Source organism: Triturus cristatus, chromosome 5_1 (assembly GCF_964204655.1).
Source record: "Triturus cristatus chromosome 5_1, aTriCri1.1, whole genome shotgun sequence".
NCBI classification, from domain to species: domain Eukaryota; kingdom Metazoa; phylum Chordata; class Amphibia; order Caudata; family Salamandridae; genus Triturus; species Triturus cristatus.
In genome coordinates, this window is record NC_140587.1 from 315001923 (window position 1) to 315024075 (window position 22153).

Genomic DNA, 22153 nt, shown 5'->3' on the forward strand with positions numbered 1-22153 from the left:
ACGCCTATGTAATACCGCTGTGTCCAGAACAAATTGTGATGTTATCTGCATTATTTCACCTCAGACCACTTAAACATATAGGAGCCTACAGCATATAGAAGCAGACGGCATATAGAACCAGACAGAACAGCCCTCATGATGACCTGCTTAACTTGCTCTTCTGCGACAATGGTATTACCTGTAGTATCTGAAAATGTTGAAAGCACTCACCCTGGAGAAATGAAGTATCTGCATTACAAAACGAGTTTGCTTCAGGCAAGTAATTGCATCCTAGTAGTGTCTGCTATGACCTGGCAGTTCATGCTGTTCTTTTACTTACACACTGCTTGAACCAATGCCTCCTGTTGTACCATCACTGCTGTCCTAATATATACAGACCCTCATATGGAACATTTACATTGTTCTCGTCATTTTAATGTCTTTGCACATAGAGTATCTTTGTACAGCTTTATGAAAATCAATAAAAGTTGGTTAAAAAACACATTTAAATCTGCGACATTTAGGCTGGGTTGGAGGGGGTCCAACGAGTAGCTCCGGAGCTACCGGTACCAGCCGGCTCTCTGGAAGTAGTTCAAGGAAGTGAAGCCCAGCCCAGTAGGCCATACAAAGGGTCATGGACATTGGAAGAGGCGGTGCTGTGCGCTGCCACACCCCTGGTGTTGCAAACAATTGAACCAATAGCAGGGTCCCACGCTAAAACAAAAAAGCACTGTGCAGCTTGAGAGCGTGAGGCCTACAACATGACCAAGTGCCTTGTTATAATTGACTTGTGCTATTCCTTTCTCTAGCAGTGTCTTCCCTGCTGCTCAGCCAGGATTAGTGTTAGAATGTCTGATGACCTCACGGAATGCTTGAGTGCTGGCTTGTGTGTGGAGTGCCAGGTGGTGGATGCAGGCTGAGCGGCAGGGAGGCTGCTCCTGGTGGGGTTACATTTCCATCTACCTATCTTCTTCTACTGAACTTACCTTGTAACTTAGCTTCAATAAATCTATCCTGTATTATTGTTCAGAAGTATCGCTCGCTACAGAAAAGTTACAGACCCCTGATCTGCGCACAGTTATTACATAATCGGAAAACAGGATAGCATTTAAAAAAGATGTGTACAAAAAGCAACCCTTGTTTTCCGTACAGTGACGCTACCTTGATCAATCACTGATACTAGGCTGAAACCTAAAAAACCAGAAATATACTCCAACTCCCCATATTGTACACAAGATTAGACATTTAAGTGCCAACCCACCACCGATATGGACGGATGTCACATTATCAAGTTTTTAATATCAACCAACACAAATACCTTATACTTGCACTATAATGTTAATGTAAGTAGATGTGGAGTTAGAATAGTAAATCTATACTTGCTAATATATACTTATCTTGACAGCATATTGGTAGTTAATACTGTAAAGTATATATTTGTGAAAGGTCGATATTTCTGTGCTCACTACTATGAGACGAGACCTCTTATGCTTGGCGGTAGATTGCTTCTTCAATTCTTATACCTGTTTAGATCTGACAGCTGCTTCTTTGCTTTGTAGGGCTGGAAGGAGCAGCGTTGTACGGCGTGCCAAACAGGAGGTGCCAAGAGACATTATTAATTTTGTTGTACTTCATTTTTCCATTAAATATAATGGGGTTGTCTTGTGTCCCTCAGATTCTGGGAATACAGTTATAGACTACAAGGAGTTCTGTCGGGTAACACAATTCTACCATAAGAATTGTGAATGATATTGAACTTGCAACATTAGTGCGAAAAGGTTAAAAAGTTATCCCTTTGTGAAAAAAGAGGAAAAAGTGGGAAGTTTTTATTTACATCAAACTTTGTATTTTCACCCCCTATCCATAAATGAAAGAACATGTGTCAACTTTTCGGAAGACAAGTCTAAAGAATATAAACCACTGAAAAAAGTCTCAATCGCGACACAACAAACTCTTTCTAATTTGGTGTATTTATTATCATATAACAAACATTGCATTCGGTAAAACAATTCTGTTTACTTTTTGTTTTTTCAATATGCTGCCCATAACATATACAAAACATTCACTAAATCAAAATACATATACATGGTGAACATGAAATAATCCCACTGTACAAAACACAAAAAATGATAACATTAAATGTTTGATGCCCAAGCATCAAGGTTCATATTGAAAAAACTGAAAGTAAACAACATTTTTTTACTGGATGCAATGTTTGTAACATGATAATGAATACAGCACATTATAAAGAGTTTGATTCAGTGGTTTATGTTCTTTAGACTTGTCTTCAGAAAAGCTGACACATGTCCTCTCATTTATTGATAGGGAATAAAAATACAATGTTTTGATGCAAATAAAAACTCCCCCCTATTTCCTCTTTTTTCACAAAGGGATACGTTTTTTCACCCTTTTGCACTGACGTTGCAAGTTCAACATCATTCACAGTACTTCATTTTTCACCTAATATCTAATTCAGAAATCATTATCTACTTATATTAAGAGAGCTCCATATATATAACTCAGGCATTGAAGGTAGAACTCGAAAACTTTAAAGATAAGCAATTCTAAGAAACAATTTCGATTTAGCCTCTCATCATACAGCAAAATATAAGAGGATTCTCAGCTTGTTAGCTGATGACTATGACCCTCATTATGAGTTGCCGATTTATACCGCTTGTGTCGGAAATAGTAGATACCTTGCTCATTGGCATGGTAGGATTTTTACTTCGACCCAAAGATTTCTGCTGCCAAAAACAGCCAAAATCTCCTTGTCAGAGCCTGGAACAGAATGAGAAATTACTGGGGGTATTGGACCAGGTATTTCCAGTTCCCTTGGTAGTTCCTCACTTCTTAGTGGACCTTCAGGGTCAAACTCAAAATGGGCTGGATTTTCCCCACCCCCCGAGTTACTGGTGCCTTCCGTATCGGTGACGCTGAGGTAAATACAGCCCTTTTATGAGTCGCTCCCAATGAGGACCCGTGTGACTTCTTTCAAGTAAAATGAGCAGTGCTACGAGCTAGATGCAGTTAAGGTGTTATCAATAAATGCACTCTTTGTCCCACCCGGCTTGCAAGCAGACACTTTCAAAGATCTGGGCTCCATCTTTTTAACATTCCCGCTGGGTATCCTGGTGATGGGGGGAGACCTTAATGCGGTGGTAGCCGGAGAGATGGATAGGCACCCACCGCGAGACTTGCGACCCTCTCAGAAGTGGCTGTCAAATTTTTTGGAAACAATGGGGTTGGTGGATGGGTGGCGGACCCTCAACCCTGACAGGACACAGTATACTCATGTATCGAGTGTGCATCGCAGTCTGTCGCGCATTGATTACATCCTTGTCCCAGCATCGCAGGCCCATACCATTCAGGAGATTCGTCACTTGGGGCGGGGTATCTCCGATCACTCCCCTGTGTGGCTTCAATTGGAGATGGGACGCATCACGGTGGGCAGGATAGCTCCAATAAACCCATGGTACCTGAAGGATCCGAGAATCCGTAAGAAAACTACTAAGGCTACTGACGACTACTTTCAGGAGAATGGGGGCTCGGTCGATTCTGCACAGACACTGTGGGAGGCTTACAAAACAGTCATTAGGGGAGAGGTTGTTTCTTAGATAGCAGGGAAAAAGAGGGAGAGACATGCGGATTTGGTGAGAGCGGAGGAGGATGTGTTGAAGTCGGAGGAGGAGGTAGCCCAGGGGGTGACCACTGAGGGCCTCCACAGGCTGAAGTTGAGGCAGGAGGAGTTTAATAGCGTTGCCAGGGATGGAGCGCGGGCGCAGTGTAGGGAGGTTCAGAGCAGAGTGTACGAACTGGGTGACAAGGCCGGGAAGTTGATAGCGTGGCTGGATAGGAGGGAGTGGGCCTCACGTTTGGTGCCCGAGATACAGGGAGACGGCTCGCTCCCTATCACCGAACCGCAGGCCATAGCTGACACATTTGCCAACTATTACCACTCGGTCTATAGTACCTCCGGGGTCTACTCGGAGGAAGAAAACAGCGCAATGATAGAGGACATACGACTTCCTACACTCTCGAAGGAAAACAGGGCATACATGGAGTCCCCACTGACGGACGACGAGGTGGCGCAGGCTATCAGAGGGGTGCGGTCCGGGAAAGCCACGGGTCCCAACGGTATTCCCGTAGAGTTATATAAGCTTTCGGCTAATAAGCTTGCCCCCGCCTCCGAGCGATGCTGGAAGAGAGTAGGGAGCTCGGAATGCTTCCGTATGATCAGCGAGTGGCCAATATAGTTGTCATCCATAAAGAGGGCAAGCCCAGAACGAACTGTGCATCGTACAGACCAATCTCGCTCCTCAATGCGGAGCCTAAAATGCTGGCGAAACTGCTGGCCACTCGGTTGATTAAGGTACTTAATACACTGGTCCACCCAGATCAATCAGGTTTTATGCCACATCGCAACACAGCCCTCAACTTGCGCCGCCTTCATGGTGTACTGGGTAGAGCCTCCTCTTTACAGGAATCGGCGGCTCTGGTTTCATTAGATGCTACCATGGCATTCGACATGGTTGAGTGGCCCTATCTGTTTGCGGTGCTGGGCAAATTTGGGTTCGGTCCGGAATTCCTGGGCTGGATCCGTCTCCTGTACGCCAGCCCGATGGCCCGGGTAATAGTGAACAATCGAAAGTCCAGGGATTTCCCGCTGAGCAGAGGCACTCGCCAGGGATGCCCCCTGTCGCCGCTGCTATTCGCGCTGGCTCTAGAGCCACTGGCAGCCTGGGTTAGGCAGGACCGATCTATCCGGGGGCTGAGGTGGACCAACGACTGGGAGGATAAGATCTCCCTGTACGCAGACGATATCCTACTCTATATCGCCGCTCCTAGGGCGTCTCTGATCTGCCTATTGGACATACTAACCATCTTTGGTAGATATTCGGGTTTTACAGTTAATTGGTCCAAGTCGTTACTTTTTGTCCTGGCAGGCGATCCGCCTGGGATACCGCAGAGTTGTCCAATAACGATTGCTTCGGAGGGCTTCCGATATCTCGGGATTTATGTGACCCTGGATTCAAGATTGCGCTTTACTCGTAATTTGGACCCGCCCCTGCAGCGCCTCAAAGCAGATGTGGCACGTTGGAGATCCTTCCCTCTTTCCATGCTGGGACGGGCGGTCCTCTTCAAGATGATGGCTCTCCCGCGTTTCTTGTATGCTCTCCAGAACACCCTGAATCCGGTTCCAATGTCCTACTTTAAGGAAATTGAAAGTCTCCAGAGAAGCCTCCTCTGGGACGGTAGACCCCGGATCGCATACACAAAGCTGACCCTGCATTGGTACGATGGGGGAATTGGTCTCCCCGACCTTCAAAAATACTATTCGGCATCTCAGCTGGCGGCGATCAATCACGGGATATACTGCAGCCCGGATGATCCCGGGTACGCTATGGATAGGTGGTTGCTTCCGGGGGGCGACTATACTAGGGCTCTCTACGCCAAGCATGGCAGGTTCCCATTGACTGGCCCCACAGCACACGCAGTCCAGGTGTGGCACATAGTCAATAAACATCTGGGATGGGACGGCAAGCTCACACTGGCCACGCCGTTATGGAACTCGGAGAAGTTAGGGAGCCTCTGGAAATCCAAGGGCTTTGATAAGTGGGATCTTATTGGGATCACACGAATCAAAGATGTGTGGGGGAAGGACACGGTCTTGCCGTTTGCGTCCCTGAAAAAACAGTATAGCATGATGGACACTGAATATTATCGGTATCTCCAGATTCGCCACGCGTTACTGGCGCAGGTCCCTAGGGCTGATACACTGCCAGAGGCTTCCCCGCTGGAGACCAGGGTGCTGGACGGGCACATCTCAGAGAAGACTATCTCCCTTATTTACAGGAAGTTAATCAACAATATGGAGGACCCCCTGCAGCTTCTTAAGAGCAAGTGGAACAGTGAAGGCCTGGAGTTGGACGATGAAGACTGGCAAGAAGCGGTCTCCTCCCCGAGGGTGGTGGCAGCCCAAGCCAGGCTTAGATTAGTGCAGCTAAAAATATTGCATAGGACTTATGTAACGGGCCCCGGGCTGGTGCGCATGGGGCGGGCGGAGAGCGGAGAGTGTAGACGGGGGTGTGGGGACACTGGAACCTTCATGCACATACTGTGGAGCTGTCAGCGGATAGAGGCGTATTGGAGGGACATACATCGTACCATGCGGGCAGTATTAGGGGTGGATATGCAGCCAGAGGCGCGACGGTGCTTGCTGAATGTCTGGGAACCGACTGGCCTCAATGCATTCACTAAGCAGTGGGCTACACTGGCGTTCATGATTGCAAAGAGAAACATCGCGCAGTTGTGGGGTGCAGTCCAGCCGCCCCTTTTGGAGAGGTGGAAGGAGGATTTAGATTGGTGCATGTTTAGGGAAAAGTCAGTGTTTATTGCCAGGGGATGCCCCGGGAAGTGGAGTAGGGTGTGGGGAGCCTGGAACCATTATAGAGGGGATGTGTGTTCCCACCTAGCCAGCAAGCGGGAGACGAGGCTTGTGGAACCACCTAGCCGCAAAGAAACATTGCTTGTACAATTTATTGGAATGAGAAATTGTTGCGGATAGAAAATGAAGTCGCCTGCTAAGATGTAATTGATGTATCTCAGTCAAATTGGTTTAATAAAAAGAATTTACAAAAAAAAAAAATGCACTCTTTATATGTGTCCAATCATGAAATGGAGCAAAATAATAACTAGCATACCTCTTTCTCCTGGTGTTCCTGGTTGTCCTGGATTGCCTGGGAATCCTGATCTTCCTGGAGGTCCTTGCTCACCTTGTGGACCAGGAGAACCCTGCCGGCCCGGCTCACCAGGTGGTCCCATGATGGTACGCACTGATGTGGGTTGACTAGGAATTTGGTTAAGAATAGTGCTGTACCTAGCCATATGACCTGCAAAAAGTCCATATTTAAATATATGCTTAGGATAAAATCAATTGAAATGTACATGCACATGTTTTATGAAGTGAAGCCTACTCTTTTCCTTTACCAGCCTCACAAATTTGATCTTATAGACAAGGCCACTGCAATTATGCGGAGGACCAAACCATCCAGCAGGGATGAATATATTATCAGGCAACAAAAGGCAAATTTTGCAACATAATGCGCAGATTTTATGATAGTATTAATTGATTATTATGTTAATTTTAATCATGTTAAAACTGTATGGGCAAACGTTTAACCTATTTAGTACCAGATTAAAACCTAAACACATCATTAAGCAACTGAAAGGTGACCAGTCCATCTTTCAGAAGGGCCTTCCACTGTGCAGCGACATGTGGGTTTAGAACCTTTGATCCATTTGAGCTAGAAACATTTTTTGGGTTAAAATCTGCAGATTCTGCCGGAGATTATGGATTATATGGCAAATGGGACAAATCCATAATTAAGTAGAAAACGCTTCGGCCACAGAATCCACAATTCCAGGTATTGGTCTGATTTGGAGTTCAGTTGTAATGGGGACTCCTCTCATTCTAGAGGAAGTTTTAAATCCGCAGGATGATCCAGGTCTGTAATCCTCTGCACCATAGGCATAGTATGGTGGAAAAAATCTACTGGCGGAATCTGCACTGGAAATTACACTTCCTTAAGGAATGGTGGGATCTTTCACCAGCTCCTATTTCTGTCTAAATTGGGTCCCAAATTATTAAACCCGAAGGCTATAATGTAGACCACTGCTACCACCCTGCCATCCTGTTGCCACAGCTCTCAAGATGGCATTGGCATCTGGCGTGGCAGGAATATGCGGTCATGCAAGCACCACCGTGACCACCATGCTGATATTTTGTTGCACCTGGTGGAAACCAAATGTGGTGCAGCCACATGTGCAGCATGCTAGAGAGAGAGAGTCCTCAGGGCTTATATGAGCCCCAAAGAGAAGCAGCACAGGGGCTACTAGCAGTTATGGACTAGCAGGTCAAACGACCGCACCACATCAATCCTTCCTTCCTTTCTACGAAGTCATTTACTGAATCTCACACTGTGGGATGGTGGCAGGCTAAATCCTTGTACTTAGTAGCTGTGAGGCAAGTGTGTATTTTGGTAGACGAAGTACAGTTTTTTCCTTGTAACAGATGAGCAGGGCTCTTAAGCCATCTGAGAAGGCGTGAAGTCAGTGCTTTTTGGTTTCCTCTCAGTTTGGATTCATTGCTGTGCTCTTGTAAAAAGAATTACTATCTAATTTAGAACACTGTCACTACCCAGCCCAAACACACTCAATCCAAATATTTACAGATTGCTGATCCAACACTTGTCTCCATTTGAGCAACAGTCTCAGTATTTGCCTCAAGTGCAGATAGTTAATGCCACATTCATGCAGGTTGTGTGGATTGCCTCACAGGGCAGCATTTGAAATACCCACTAGGTGCGATGGACTATTTTCCATCAGTGACAAAAAGTGAGACCCTTCAAGCTGCTGGAGAAAAGCATAAGATCCACGGTAAGGGGGTTAACAAAGCCAATATTATTTTGTTAACATCCCATAGATCGATAGGTAGGTTGACAGGCAAGCAATTAGACAGAATGACAGTCAGCCAGGCAGGCAGACATACAGAAAGACAGCTAGATAGAAAGACATCAGCCAGGCAGGCAGACAGAAAGATAGACAGAAAGATAGACAGCTAGACAGAAAGATAGACAGCTAGATAGAAAGATAGACAGCCAGGCAGACAGACAGAGAGACAGCTAGATAGAAAGATAGAAAGCTAGATAGAAAGATAGACAGCCAGGCAGACAGAGAGACAGCTAGATAGAAAGATAGACAGCTAGACAGAAAGATAGACAGCTAGATAGAAAGATAGACAGCCAGGCAGACAGACAGGCAGACAGACAGAGAGACAGCTAGATAGAAAAATAGACAGCTAGATAGAAAGATAGACAGCCAGGCAGACAGACAGACAGTCAGCTAGATAGAAAGATAGACAGTTAGATAGATAGAAAGATAGACAGCTAGGCAGACAGACAGATAGACAGCTAGACAGAAAGACAGACAGCTAGATAGAAAGACAGACAGACCGAGAGACAGCTAGATAGAAAGACAGACAGCTAGATAGAAAGATAGCCAGATTAAAAGATAGACAGCCAGACAGGCAGACAGACAGAGAGCCAGCTAGATAGAAAGATAGACAGCCAGGCAGGCAGACAGGCAGAGAGACAGCTAGATAGAAAGATAGACAGGTAGACAGACAGAGAGACAGCTAGATAGAAATATAGACAGCCAGGCAGGCAGGCAGACAGACAGAGAGAAATCTAGACAGAAAGATAGACAGCTAGGCAGGCAGACAGACAGCTAGACAGACAGAGAGACAGCTAGACAGACAGAGAGACAGCTACACAGACAGCTAGACAGACAGAGAGACAGCTAGACAGACAGGCAGCAAGACAGCTAGACCGACAGCAAGACAGCTAGACAGCAAGACAGCTAGACAGACAGCTAGACAGCTAGACAGACAGCTAGACAGCAAGACAGACAGCTAGACAGACAGCTAGACAGACAGCCAGACAGTCAGCCAGACAGACAGACAGTCAGCCAGACAGACAGACAGTCAGCCAGCCAGACAGACAGACAGATAGAAAGTTTAGGAGCGCTGCATCCAGGCCTTCTTTTTAGGATATCAACAACTATGACATTTACAGGCAATGAAAATAAATGGAACATATTTAATTTGTTTGTAATCATCATTTAAATCTGACATGGATCCACAAATTCCTACTCTCAATCCACACTTTAGTTGGATCACATTGAACAAGTAACTAGATATGAAGTGAATAGTTTTGCACACTTTTGGAATTATCTCACTCATAATCAGTTCTTCGCTCACTTAGACAAATTCTACATCAAGCTTTACAGTGACTAGTTCCAGAAGATATGCAGGGAGCCCTCCTAATGTAAAGAAACAATCATCCTTAAAGAAATCATAGAGAAAGACACAGCTGACCAGACACTGCCTAGTTACCTAATACAGCAAAGGCACATCAATGCACATCACTTACTTTGAATGAGCTGCTCACACACCTGTCGAGCAACTGCACGCACCATGGTTTGGGACTGAGTGTCTCCCTAAGGAATAGAAAACAGAATAATCGACTTGGAGTTTGCCACATCCATTAATCACTAACCATCATTTGTACATGAAATATCCCAATATATGCTCTCTCTTTGATTGACTTCTAAGTTAGTAAAGATACATATTACATTATAAAGCAAAGAGGCATGTCCCTCCACTATTGGAATCCGAATCCTAGTAGGCCAGTATCCAACTACAGGCATAAATACAAGGACTGGTGAACAATACACTTTAACCACAACAAAATATTTAAACAATACTTAAAATCAAGCGATCTTGCATGGTTCCTAGGCCCCAGTAAGTATTTCACAGTTTTGTCTGATTTTGATGATTTCAGTCTTTTGCCATTGATTTATCATAAACTCTTGATTTGATTGTTCCTTATGGGGACATTTTTTGAAATATTAATATCTCCTGAATCCCTTTACCTAACTTCTTCAGTGTTGCGGCATTTGCCACATTATAGTTTGATCTATCAAAGGTGAGCCAAGGATTCTTCTAAGGAAATATGGGTTACTTTTGTGGGCCTTCTGTTTGGCAGTGTTGGAGTTCAGTCTCTGTTTTCAACTAGACTACCCCTGTCTCCTGCCTTAGATTGCCAATATGATTCCTTACAGAATGATTGTGTTACTTGAAGGAAATACCCTTCTCTTTCATTCTGACTGGGTGAAATCAAATTTTCGCAAGGACTTACTAAAAGCTTTTTTTAACCAAAAGGATGGAAGCCTGCCTCAATTTCTCTCTGTCTATGCTTATGATGTGGGACACACAGGGGAGCTAGAGGTAGCATATTATAAAGTTTACTTTTTGTCCACAGCTGACTGCCTTCATTCGTGTCTCCCTTCTCAGTATCGCATTATCTGGCAGTACAAGTAGCTATCTTGCACAAATGTCATTCCTCAGTTTTCAGTTTCTTCACAATACAACCAACAATTGTGGTATCTGCATCTGCAGACACAGTTGGGGCTATGGCCGGCAAGGACTCTTGGGATGATGGTGATATATTTAGAAGGCAATGTCCTGTTGAACTTAAGAGAGAAGTAGGCTAATATGTCAGCTTTATTGAATATTAGACTCTTTGGCAGTAGAAACAGATGTATTTTCATTACTTCCAACAATGGATTTCTATCACAAATTAACACATCTCAGCCCTTTTAGAAAAGCGGTGAGAACATCCTCATTCTTTGTTAATGGTTCCAGTTGGGTACATGGGTCTGGGGCTGCTTGTGCTCCGGTTAAGGGAAGACATAACCTGGCAGTTTGAGCTTGATTGCTTTCATTGGAGTAGGGTTGAGACTGATTTGCTTAAACTGCGGTGGCATGTTGGGCAACAGAACAATGGGTTGGCATGCTACCCGAGTGATTGTCAGTGGTTAGTGTGGTAATCAAAACAGCGTACACAGTTTATCAATCGTATCCGTAAGTTTATTGATAGCAGGAGCCACCACACACGTTGTGTCAGAGCAGCTGTTCACCCCAACTTAAAAGAACACTCCTCATCACTTGCCTATTACATTTCAAACTTTTCTTTTTCTATTGTAGAATAGTGGGTTTCTGACTCTCTCAAAACTCGCGACTCATAGCAAATGGTGTACTGAACCTTATCATCCGATTGTGTGAAAATTGCCTCCAACCCCAAATTGGATGCTTCAACAGTGATACAGCATTGTAACCTCGAGTGAAATAGTCTCAAAACTTTTGAACTGTCCAACTGTTTTAACCCATTCATATGGCTCATGGCATGAGGCATTCCCACAGTGGCGGTCGGTATGACTCGCGGGTGGAAGGTCGTGCCGAGAAAGGGGCTGTTAATTTAATAAAATAAAAAACGTACCTTCGCCTCCGGACCCGCATCGCGTCTCCTGCTCTCTCACTGCTCACAAGAAGCAGAAGCAGGCAGCCTCCCTCTCCTCCCCTAAGCCAATCAAAACGCTGCAATGGCAGCAGTGTGATTGGCTAGGACGCCGTCCGTACAGGCGTCTGTGAGGAGTCCGTTTTCTACATGCAGGCTGCATGCAGCCTACATGGAGAAAACTGAAAAGTGCTCATGACTGGTTTGATCGGCCCTGGGACCGATCAAAGAGTTAGCGCCCATAAAATTGGGCTAGCCACTCCTCCCCGACCCGCCTACCCCCAACCAAACCCTTCTTCTGCTTTATCACAGTGCGAGAAGCAGAAACATAAAATGGTATTTATCCAATGTTATGTTTCTGCTTCTCACACTGAGAGAAAGCAGTGGGGCGATGCTCCTCCACCCACGTGGAGGAGCCGCCCCTGCATTCCCATTAGAAAATGACATTCTTCTTTAACAGAATGGTCAAATATTTGATATGGGGCGCAAAGTCTGGGATAAAACAAGAGTAACATTTGTACATACCCATGAATGATTTCAAGCGAGTCTTGTCTACCGGTGCTTTAGCCTTGATGATGTCATTTACCAATCCCAGTCCAGGCTCAATGCCATCACCTGAAACCACATACCCCAGATACTCTGCCCTGGCCTTACTGATTTCCCTTTTTTTTCCGTTTTAAAGAACACCCTTTTTTGGACAATACACAATATTTGATCTAAAATATCATCATATTCCTCACTTGTGTTTGCAAAAATCAACATGTTGTCTTGAAACGGTGACTACACCTTTTATGTCTTTGAGAAGCTGATACATGGTTTGCTGAAAAATGGATGCCACAGAGGCCAATTCGAATGTCATCCGTCAGTACTGAAACGTTCCAATAGGTGACACGAAAGCTTCAAAATGTCATGATTTAGGCTCCAAAACTACCTGGTGTTAGGCAGATGCCAGGTCAATTTTTGAAAACCAACATGCACTTGTCAGCCTGGACAACAGGTCAGAAATCCTACAGAGGGGGGGAGAGTCAACCCAAATAGCACTGTCAAGGCTCCATAAATCAACGCAGACCCTCAATTCACCATTTTCCTTAAGAGTCACTACAAGAGGAGACAACTACAAACACTATGGGCTCAATTATGCCACTCCCTTATAGAAACTGTAACTCTGCATCTTGTACTTAATGGGGATTGCATCTTGCTTGACCTTAGATTTGTGCTGAAAAGGTTTTATGGTACCCAATTTGCCTGAAACAATTTCCAGGAATCTGGAAGTGATGTAATTCACCTGTTCATCTGTAACTACAGACACTTGGTCTGTTGTACCTGGTCTCAGAACAATCTCAAATAGCCTTTGGTGGAACCAATCCAGGATACACAATCCTTTAATCACCACATAGACTTTACCAAACATCCTCCAGACCTTGAAAACCATAACCTCCTCAAAATACTCTTATAACTCTATTCACCTCCCTTCATATGAAACCAGAGCACAATCCGGTGGTAGTTAATACTGTAAAGTATATATTTGTGAAAGGTTGATCTTTCTGTGCTCAGTACTATGAGATAAGACCTCTCATGCTTGGCGGTGGATTGCTTCTTCAATTCTTTTACCTGTTTAGATCTGACAGCTGCTTCTTTGCTGTGTAGGGCTAGAGGGAGCAGCGTTGTACGCTTGCTAAACAGGAGGTGCCAACAGACATTATTAATCTTTTTGAGTCTGCATTGTAATTCTGGCCCCAGAATCAACCAAACTTCTGACTGATCTATTATCCACTAGTACCTCAGCATATGGATCAATAAAATCTGCATTGCTGAACAGACCTAATCCCCAATGACCAACACCATATCTTGGAGATCATCCTATATCTTTTATAGATGTGAACAATAATCATCTTTCCCTAAATTTGCTACAACATTAGTACTTTTCTCCGACTGGTTTAATTAACTTTTACATACCTTTAAAAAATGTCCCCTCTTACTACAAACAACACTTTAGGCTAGACATTGTTTCCCTGACTTAAAGTGTGATATATTTACACATCCAATCCATTGTGCTTTGCACATGTGGGTTTGTATCCCATCCTCGTCTGCTGTAAAAGTAGTGATAATCAGGACAGCGTACACAGTTCATCAATCGTATTGGTGAGTTTATTGATAACAGCAGCCACCATACACATTGACACATATGTGGCCGTAACTAATGAAGGACGCATCGTCACACTTGATGTTGTTTCAGTTTTGTCCTGAACCTCTTTTGTTATGTAATTTCTTCTGTTTGCAACTTGTCTGGTTTTGTATTGTATAATGAAATGAAAATAGGTTTTTGTAGAGCGCACATTTGCCGTGGCGTCTTAGCGCTTACTGCCATTAATTTAAAACGGAGAGAAACTTAAGACATTGAGGGGATACATGTGAATAACCAAGTTTTTAGTCCCTTTCTAAACTGTAGTAAATCACTTTGCATTCTAAGATGCAGAGGCATAGTATTCCAAAACTTAGGGGCCAGATGTCGGAATCTTCTGCCACCCCACTTCAGCGTCCTTACTCTTGGAACCACAAGCAGGTGGGCTGACGCAGAGCGTAGACTTCTCAGTGGAGTGTACCGCTTGCAGTATTGGCCTATCTGTGAAGGTCCCAACCCATGCAGACTCTTATGTAGCACCCACATTGATTTAAATGGAATCCTAGCGGAGATGGGTAACCAATGTAGTTGTTCTCGAGTAATTTGGCTAATGGAACTAAATTTAGGTAGATCCAGTAGTAGCCGGGCCGCCACATTCTGCAGGGTCTGGAGTTTTTGGATCACACTTTTTTTTGCTCCAATATTGAGTGAATTGCAATAATCAGTTTTTGTCAGAATCAATGCCGTAACAACCATTTTCCTCAAGGACATAGGAATAAAAGGAAGAATTTTCCTAAGAATTTTAAGAGTATAAAAACAGGAAGAGGTAATACTATTTACCTGGTCAGTTAAGGAAAGATGGTCGTCAATCAGGACTCCAAGATTTTTTACCTTCTTTACAGGCTGGGGGCATGGTCCTGCTGTCGCGGGCCACCAATTTAAGTTCCCTCCAAACATAACTACTTCCGTCTTCCCGGTATTCAATTTTAAACAGTTATTCTGCATCCAGCAAATAATCTGACTCATGCAGAGCTTAAAACGCTCCGCCACAGTCTCTGGATTTGTGGCTAAAGAGATGATAATTTGTGTATCATCTGCGTAACAAATGGCCATGAAACCGAAGGAGCGAATAAGTTTAGCCAGAGGGGAAACGTATATGTTAAATAGGGTGGGTGAGAGTGCCGATCCCTGAGGCACCCCACATGGCATTAAGAAGTGAGAGGAAGTATGCTCATCTAGAAGCACAGCTTGTTTCCTGTTATTCAAATAGGAACGAAGAATATCTGCGGCTTTGTCCTTTATCCCTATATCCGCCAAACGCTGAAGAAGTATGTGATGATCCACCGTATCAAACGCGGCGGATCAATCAAGCATTACCAATATAGCCTTTCCACCCTGGTCTAGTTGTAAACGTAGACTTTCAGTGGCTGCAATTAATGCAGATTCAGTACTATGCTGTGGCCTAAAGCCATGTTGTGCTATATCTAATTTATTGTTAAGTTCTATAAAGGACCGGAGTTCCTCATTTAGTACCTTTTCGAGTACTTTAGATGGAAATTGTAAACTAGTAATGGGACGATAGTTGGCCGCTTCAAGGGGATCAAGAGTAGGTTTTTTTAAAATAGGTTTATTCAAGGAATTTTTCCATTCCACTGGGAAATACCCAGATGTAAGAATGTTGTTCAATAGGGGTGTCAAGATTTTTGCTATGGTGTGGGGTACCATATGAAGAACCATAACAGGACATGGATCCAGAGGAGAGCCTGAATTAATTGCCAGGATAGTTTTTTCAACTCTGTCCTGTGTAAGGGAGGAGAAGTTTCTTAAAGAGACTTTTAGGTCAGATTCATCCATCTTGGACTCGGCTTGACTAACATCATTTACAACAGTGGAGAATTCTTCGTAGACTTTGACCACTTTTTAATAAAAAAATTGGCAAGTTTGTCACAGAATTGTTCTGTTGTCTTTACTGACTTTACATTACACATTTTGTTATGTACCAGTGTATTGTTCTGAGCGTTTGTCTTAATTTTTGTACTATTTATAAATCGAATAAAAGTGACATATTTTTGTAAGTCTTCTTTATATGGGTTTCTCTTTCTATATAGTTTTTTTCAATATAGTCCTTTTTTCTCCTTCTTTTTGAACAATTTAATCTGTCGGTATCACTGATTGTTTGTAAAATTTGTATGTCTATGTAAATAGTATCTTGAACCATTGTTAGGACTAAATACTGATTGCCCCTGGTTCAGGTGTGCAGGGCTGCCCCTGTTGTTGTTAATGACCATACACATTGTGTCAGCGCAGCTGTTCACCCCAAATGACAAAGAACACTCCTCACCACTTGCCTATTACATTTCAAACCCATACATACCATACACTCAACCACCCCTAACATTCTACCTAGGCATTCAAAAAAACATAACTTTTAGACTTTTTGCAAGGATTCCTCCCATTACATTTTGAGTGTTTGATGTTCACTTGGACAACCCCAGATTTGCTGAAGTGTTGGCAGAAGCTCTACTATATAAACATTCAGAAAAATATAATATTTTTAATAGTTATATTTTATTTTTATTTTCAGTTTCACACTTACAGTCAGTTACTACATTAGTCTATGTGAGGGGCTTTCGGCCGGTGTGCCGTAAAAGTGGGAAATGGGTAAATCTGGGCAAGAAATGAAGTGCTGTATTTAGTTGGAGAGGAAGTTGCCTATATATCTAGGCAAACATAGAATTTTAGGTATGCTAAAAATATGCATTTATAGATGTGGTTTCTACTGAGAACAAAATGTACAAACACGATCAAGTCGAGTTAATGCTATAACAAATTAGAGAAAGAAACAAAGTGGAAATTAATTTATACAAATTAAGTTTGGGGAATGGTATGCCTCATAAAACTAATTATAGTTTCAAGCCCAAAAGTTCTAGAGAAATGTTTGACACACTGCACATCTGTATTTAAACTAACCTCCATGAGATTATTAATTGATGACTCTGTTTATTGTTTAAACTTTAATAACTATATTCCATGTTGATAAATAATTGTCATGATAGGGAAGAAGGTGACTTAAAAGAATTAACAAGGCAAAAGCATATTGGACCTTGAAATTGTGATACAATTAATCTCAATTTTTGCATTAATGGAAAGTTACTGTCAAAAAATCAACATATTTAAGGATTTCCAGCCAGTTCTCCACTGTGGATTATCTGCCAATTCAGGGGATTGTAAGTGGTTGATAATCAATTTCTGGTGCAAACAGAAATTCGTTCACAGAACTACTTTCTATTTGCACCCTTCCCTAAATTAGTTTTTGGTGTTTATATAAAAAATGGAAATATGTAAGAACTTGTTTGCAAAGTTATTTGTGAACCTATCTGAAACATGTGTTCACTAACTTTTTTAGAATATATGAAACTTATTACATTTGACCTGGAGAACACCTTTAGAATGGCTCTGCTCTCTTTATTGCATGGCTCTGAATAGTTGCTGGAACAAAGCATACAACCTATGTGGTAGCCATTCTAATGAACCAAAGTACACGATAGAGAGAATCCACAAATCCATGTGATGTGCTTATGGATGGAATCCTATTTTTATGCCAGAGTGCAGGCTGCCTCAATTAAAAGTAGTTGTTTGGTAAGTTGGGTCAAGAGGAAGGTATTTCGGTTCTTCCTGGAGTCAGGATCCGGTATGGCCAGGCATAGATTTCCAGAGATCTGGTGCTGGGTTGGAGGAGTAGGGGTACTTTAGTGAAACATTTTTAGAGGCTATTGTTGTGAAATTTCACTTTTGGAGGAATGCAAGGGTCTCTTGGGGACACAGGATGGTTTGGATGTAGGTTGGAGTTGTGCCTGCAAAGTATGTATTGGTTAGGCAATGTGGAGCATGGCTCATATTTTTTTAGGCTAAATCTTTCTCTGGCAGTACAATTATGGAGGTTTTAGATTGTAGTGCGTTGCATTAAATAAGTTTAGCATTGGATAAGGGGCTGACTTTTTATGGCAATGTAAAGGAGTATCCCCTGTCTCAGTTGAATAAAGGCAGTTTAGGTGGCAGGCCTAACCTGGAAACTCATGAGTAGTTTACTCTCTAGTAAGCACCAATGTTTTCATAGATTTAGCACCAGTGGATTGGTGGAAACAGAAATGTATGGGAGAGAGGCAGTGGTATATGGAGCTACTAATGTGGCATGGTCTTAATATGGATATGTTAAGGGCATGATCCATTATTAGACAGCCCACACACATCTCCACCATCTAAAGGACAGCTTTTCTGCCATCCAAGCAGAAAAGTCATAAGTCTATGTGATACTAATCCCCTTTCTGTGAATGATAGCAGACAAGCTCGAGTACAAGAGAGGTTCAGTGCAAAGGACCACAATAGGTTCATCCCTCAACTGTCTGACTGATTCATCTCCCAGTCACATATTGCTAAGAAAGCCTGGTATTAAGTCTCCTTTCTTCTTAAAGGTAAACCATACATTCCAAAGCCAACTTCAATAATGCCTTTCAAGGACTGGTCCTCTCCAACCTTGGCAAAGGCAATACCAACATCTTACACAATCATCAGGCACCTCTAATGAGCATAATTCATATGACTGCACCAAAAATTTGACTAGATCATCCATTGCTTCAGAATCTCCACTGGCTCCCCCTACCTACCAACAACCATTCAAGAACTGTTGCATCACTTCCAAGGCAGTGAAATCAACCTATCACCCGTCAGACAAGAGCAAGGTTTATTTTGATCAACGCAGCACATTCAGCAATGGCACCATCATGTTCCTGCTAAAAGGAAAAGACAATAAAACAAGTCTTCCACTGCTATGACATCAGTATCTGCGACCTCATCTCAACACAGCTCTGGTATTCTATCAGAATATCATGTAGAAAATAACGTGGGCCTCAAGGATCAATGCCTATATATTGAGAACAAAACCACTGTGATGATAAATGTATGTAGGTAAATAAAGATTCACTATTCTCAAGTCCCGATATATGTACCTTGTTGATATATTATCTTCAGGGCACGTAGATGTGGAGTTAAGAATAGTAATTTTATACTGACCTATATACACTTACCTTCATGATATTGTGGTTCTTGATATTTAGACCATGCTATTTTGGCTGTATTTTTTACTTGATATTCTGACATGCAACCAGTGGCGTAGCAAGCGCAGGTGGTACCCGGTGCGGAAAATTTGTCACCCCGGCTTGACAAAAAGGCAAAAATATGTATTTAAAACACATATGTTTGCCATTTTGTCACCCCCGCACCCACCACACCCCTCCTTCCTACTCCACTGCATACAACCACACATCCCATAAGCTCAATCACACCTTCATTTCCAAAATGAATTGAAGACACTATTCTGGGAATACTTCATCTGCACATACCTTCAGGTGCTGCACCCTATAGAGACATTACATAATGAGCCGACTACCTGAGCGTTCGTTTTGGGATTCCACTTTTATAGCCACACACTTATTTTACAGCGCTCCAATGTATTACAGCTAAGTGTGTGCATTTAACTGCATATATACACACACACGAGATTCCAAGTTTTGATGCATTAATAAAACAGTCTTTGAAATATCAGAACAGACTCAAAGATGAGGTAGTTTAAGAGTATGTAAGTTTAAATGTACAAAAGCCAGACTGTTCATCCACTTGTTATCGTCTCTTAATGTAAAACCTACCTGGAATTAATGACGAGAATTTAAGTGATAGTGTGCAATCAGTTTTGATATGGAGGACTAGTTTCAGAGGGGACTGTAAAAACACTGAAGTTGAGACACAGATAAAAGGTGCAACATTGTATTTACTCTCAATCCACTGAACATTGGAACTGTAGAATACAGACCATAAAACTGTAATTCATGACTTACTCTTTCACCTCTTTCCCCCTTTAAACCTTGACCACCCTTTGAAAAAAAGAAAAAAACAAGTATTAATAATAAGAACAACCTAGATTATGATACAATGATTGTAATTTTCCACGTTTAACTGTAAATTGATTTCAATCAAGCTTATCAATATAGTACACAAAAAGAGTTGTTCACAAGTGCTACAACGAAGGTAGAACAACGCTATTCTGATAAATACATTTCTAAATCAGACACATAGGGCCTGTTTTAGATTTCGGCAGATGGGTTACTCCGTCACAATGGTGACGGATATTATGTCCACCAAAATATAAATCCCAAAGGATAAAATGGGATTTATTTTTCGGCGGACGGGGATATCCGTCACTGTTGTGATGGAGTAACTCAGCCGAGATCTAAGACAGGCCAATAGTCTGTAGTATTATGTCAAAAATCTATAATTACTATTGTAGGCACATACATCTTGCCCATAGTTGCATGGCACTACAAAGGCTAAAGGAAAAGTTTATATGTAGTGTTAGCCTTCATAAAACACAGTGCTTTAAAAACAAGGCTTATCTGAACCTGGTTTCAGGGGACCCACATGAAACAAATACAATAAATCTAAATTGGCCTCATTTAAATAGTCCATAGTTGCCATGGAAATCTAAGTTGGATCCCTCCCACCTTGCACTACAACAGACAACCATGCTTTGAAGGTCATAGCTTGTGGTCTCCAAAGGTTGATTACATGTGTTACTGCACTCGGCCCATGGCTGCAAAAACTGCAAATTACAATTTATGTGCATAGTATTGTACACTATAAATTCTTCAAATAAAACACATATGGGTGCTGATCATATGTCAGTTGATAATGGATCTGTAATGCCGTTTAATATACTGCCATATGTTTGGGTTCCTTTTTGAATTTATTTTAATTTGTGAACAGTGTGTGTGAAATGAGATATTAAAAAACAATAATCCAGGTTTTAATTCCAAGCAAAAAGCGAAGGACTACTTTATACCCCTGAGTGTATGCCTGCCAAAACATTTGTTAAATCACTCCATTCAGTGACCTAACTATAACGGTCAGATCAAACTAAAGTGCCAATTCTTTCCATCATATTCATGAACTAGATTCCATACTAATACATTATCAATCCTACATCACACTACAGTGCCATAGCATTTATGAGTTATCTAAATAGTTGAAGTCAAAGCCCCATTTTCCACCATACACCGAAGATACCCAGTATAGCGTTTACAAACAGCCTGTATAAAATGTGCAAATTCACTGTTGCCAAGTAGCGCTCAGAAGCCAGCTCCATCTAAAGTTCTCCAGTGTGCCATAAAGATTCATTTAGCTGCATCACCCATCAATAACGCAGATTCATTGTTATATTGATAAACCCGGAAATGTATCTGTAATTTTCCCACAGCCTAGGAGGTATTATAATGTTCTAAATGTCAGCTTTGTGTGTATGTTAAGCACCAGGTTTGGCTTTCAAAGGATTGGACTTATTAGATGGACAATCAGGGATTCCTCATAATCTGTACTTAAAAATCCTAACCTCAATATTATGTCTTGGCCCACATTATGAGTTAGCCATTACCGCATTCCATAGTTACAGCACCCAATAAAAACTGACACAAAGGTGTTTGGTATTTATTGTGTGTGATAATTATTACCTATCACTAGGTTTTGGGGAATGACATGAGGATTTTCGTGCTTACCACACCAAAATTGGTTTGTTTTCGTATTTACTGGGCCTTTTGGCCCTGTGAAATATCAGCAGGCTTGAGCTTCTGATATTTAACACAAAACTCATACTATCATATGAGCAGCAACAGATGTTACTGGGCATATCGAAATGTATTGGCCCACATGTAATCACCGCCCTAAACTACTTAACATAATTTGAAAACTTCTTAGCGAGCTAAAAATAGTTGATTTTCGAAATATTTTGATAGTAAGACAGTTTGTCCGAATAAAATCAGGGACCATATTCTAATAAGTATATTCATTAACTATTTAAGAATCTACACATAATGTGAATGATGTGTAATAATTGCTTTCGAAGTACACAGACAATGTACTCAGGACCAACTATGAAACCAAAGCATTTCTTAATAACAGCAACTATTTGTTTGAGGCACAATTGTATTATATATTACAATGATCCATCTTGTAAAGAAGAACACAGCAACTCTTGTGTGAGTTGTATGCTCTACTTTTTTGGAATCAATTTTCCAAGCGGCATAAAAAACTA

At 42.1% G+C, this 22153-nt stretch overlaps 1 protein-coding gene across 3 annotated transcripts in view; it reads right to left on the reverse strand.

Moving 5' to 3' along the window:
- The window catches only part of COL14A1 (collagen type XIV alpha 1 chain), a 513241-nt gene that overhangs the window by 4575 nt on the left and 486513 nt on the right, over window positions 1-22153 (reverse strand). For all 3 annotated transcript variants that reach the window (XM_085605041.1, XM_085605042.1, XM_085605043.1), the window contains 3 exons: window positions 19908-19943; window positions 9969-10035; window positions 6681-6869 (listed from right to left, as the gene is read on the reverse strand). In XM_085605041.1, the coding sequence (XP_085461167.1) occupies window positions 6681-6869; window positions 9969-10035; window positions 19908-19943 (292 nt within the window). The remainder of the gene's footprint in view (window positions 1-6680; window positions 6870-9968; window positions 10036-19907; window positions 19944-22153) is intronic.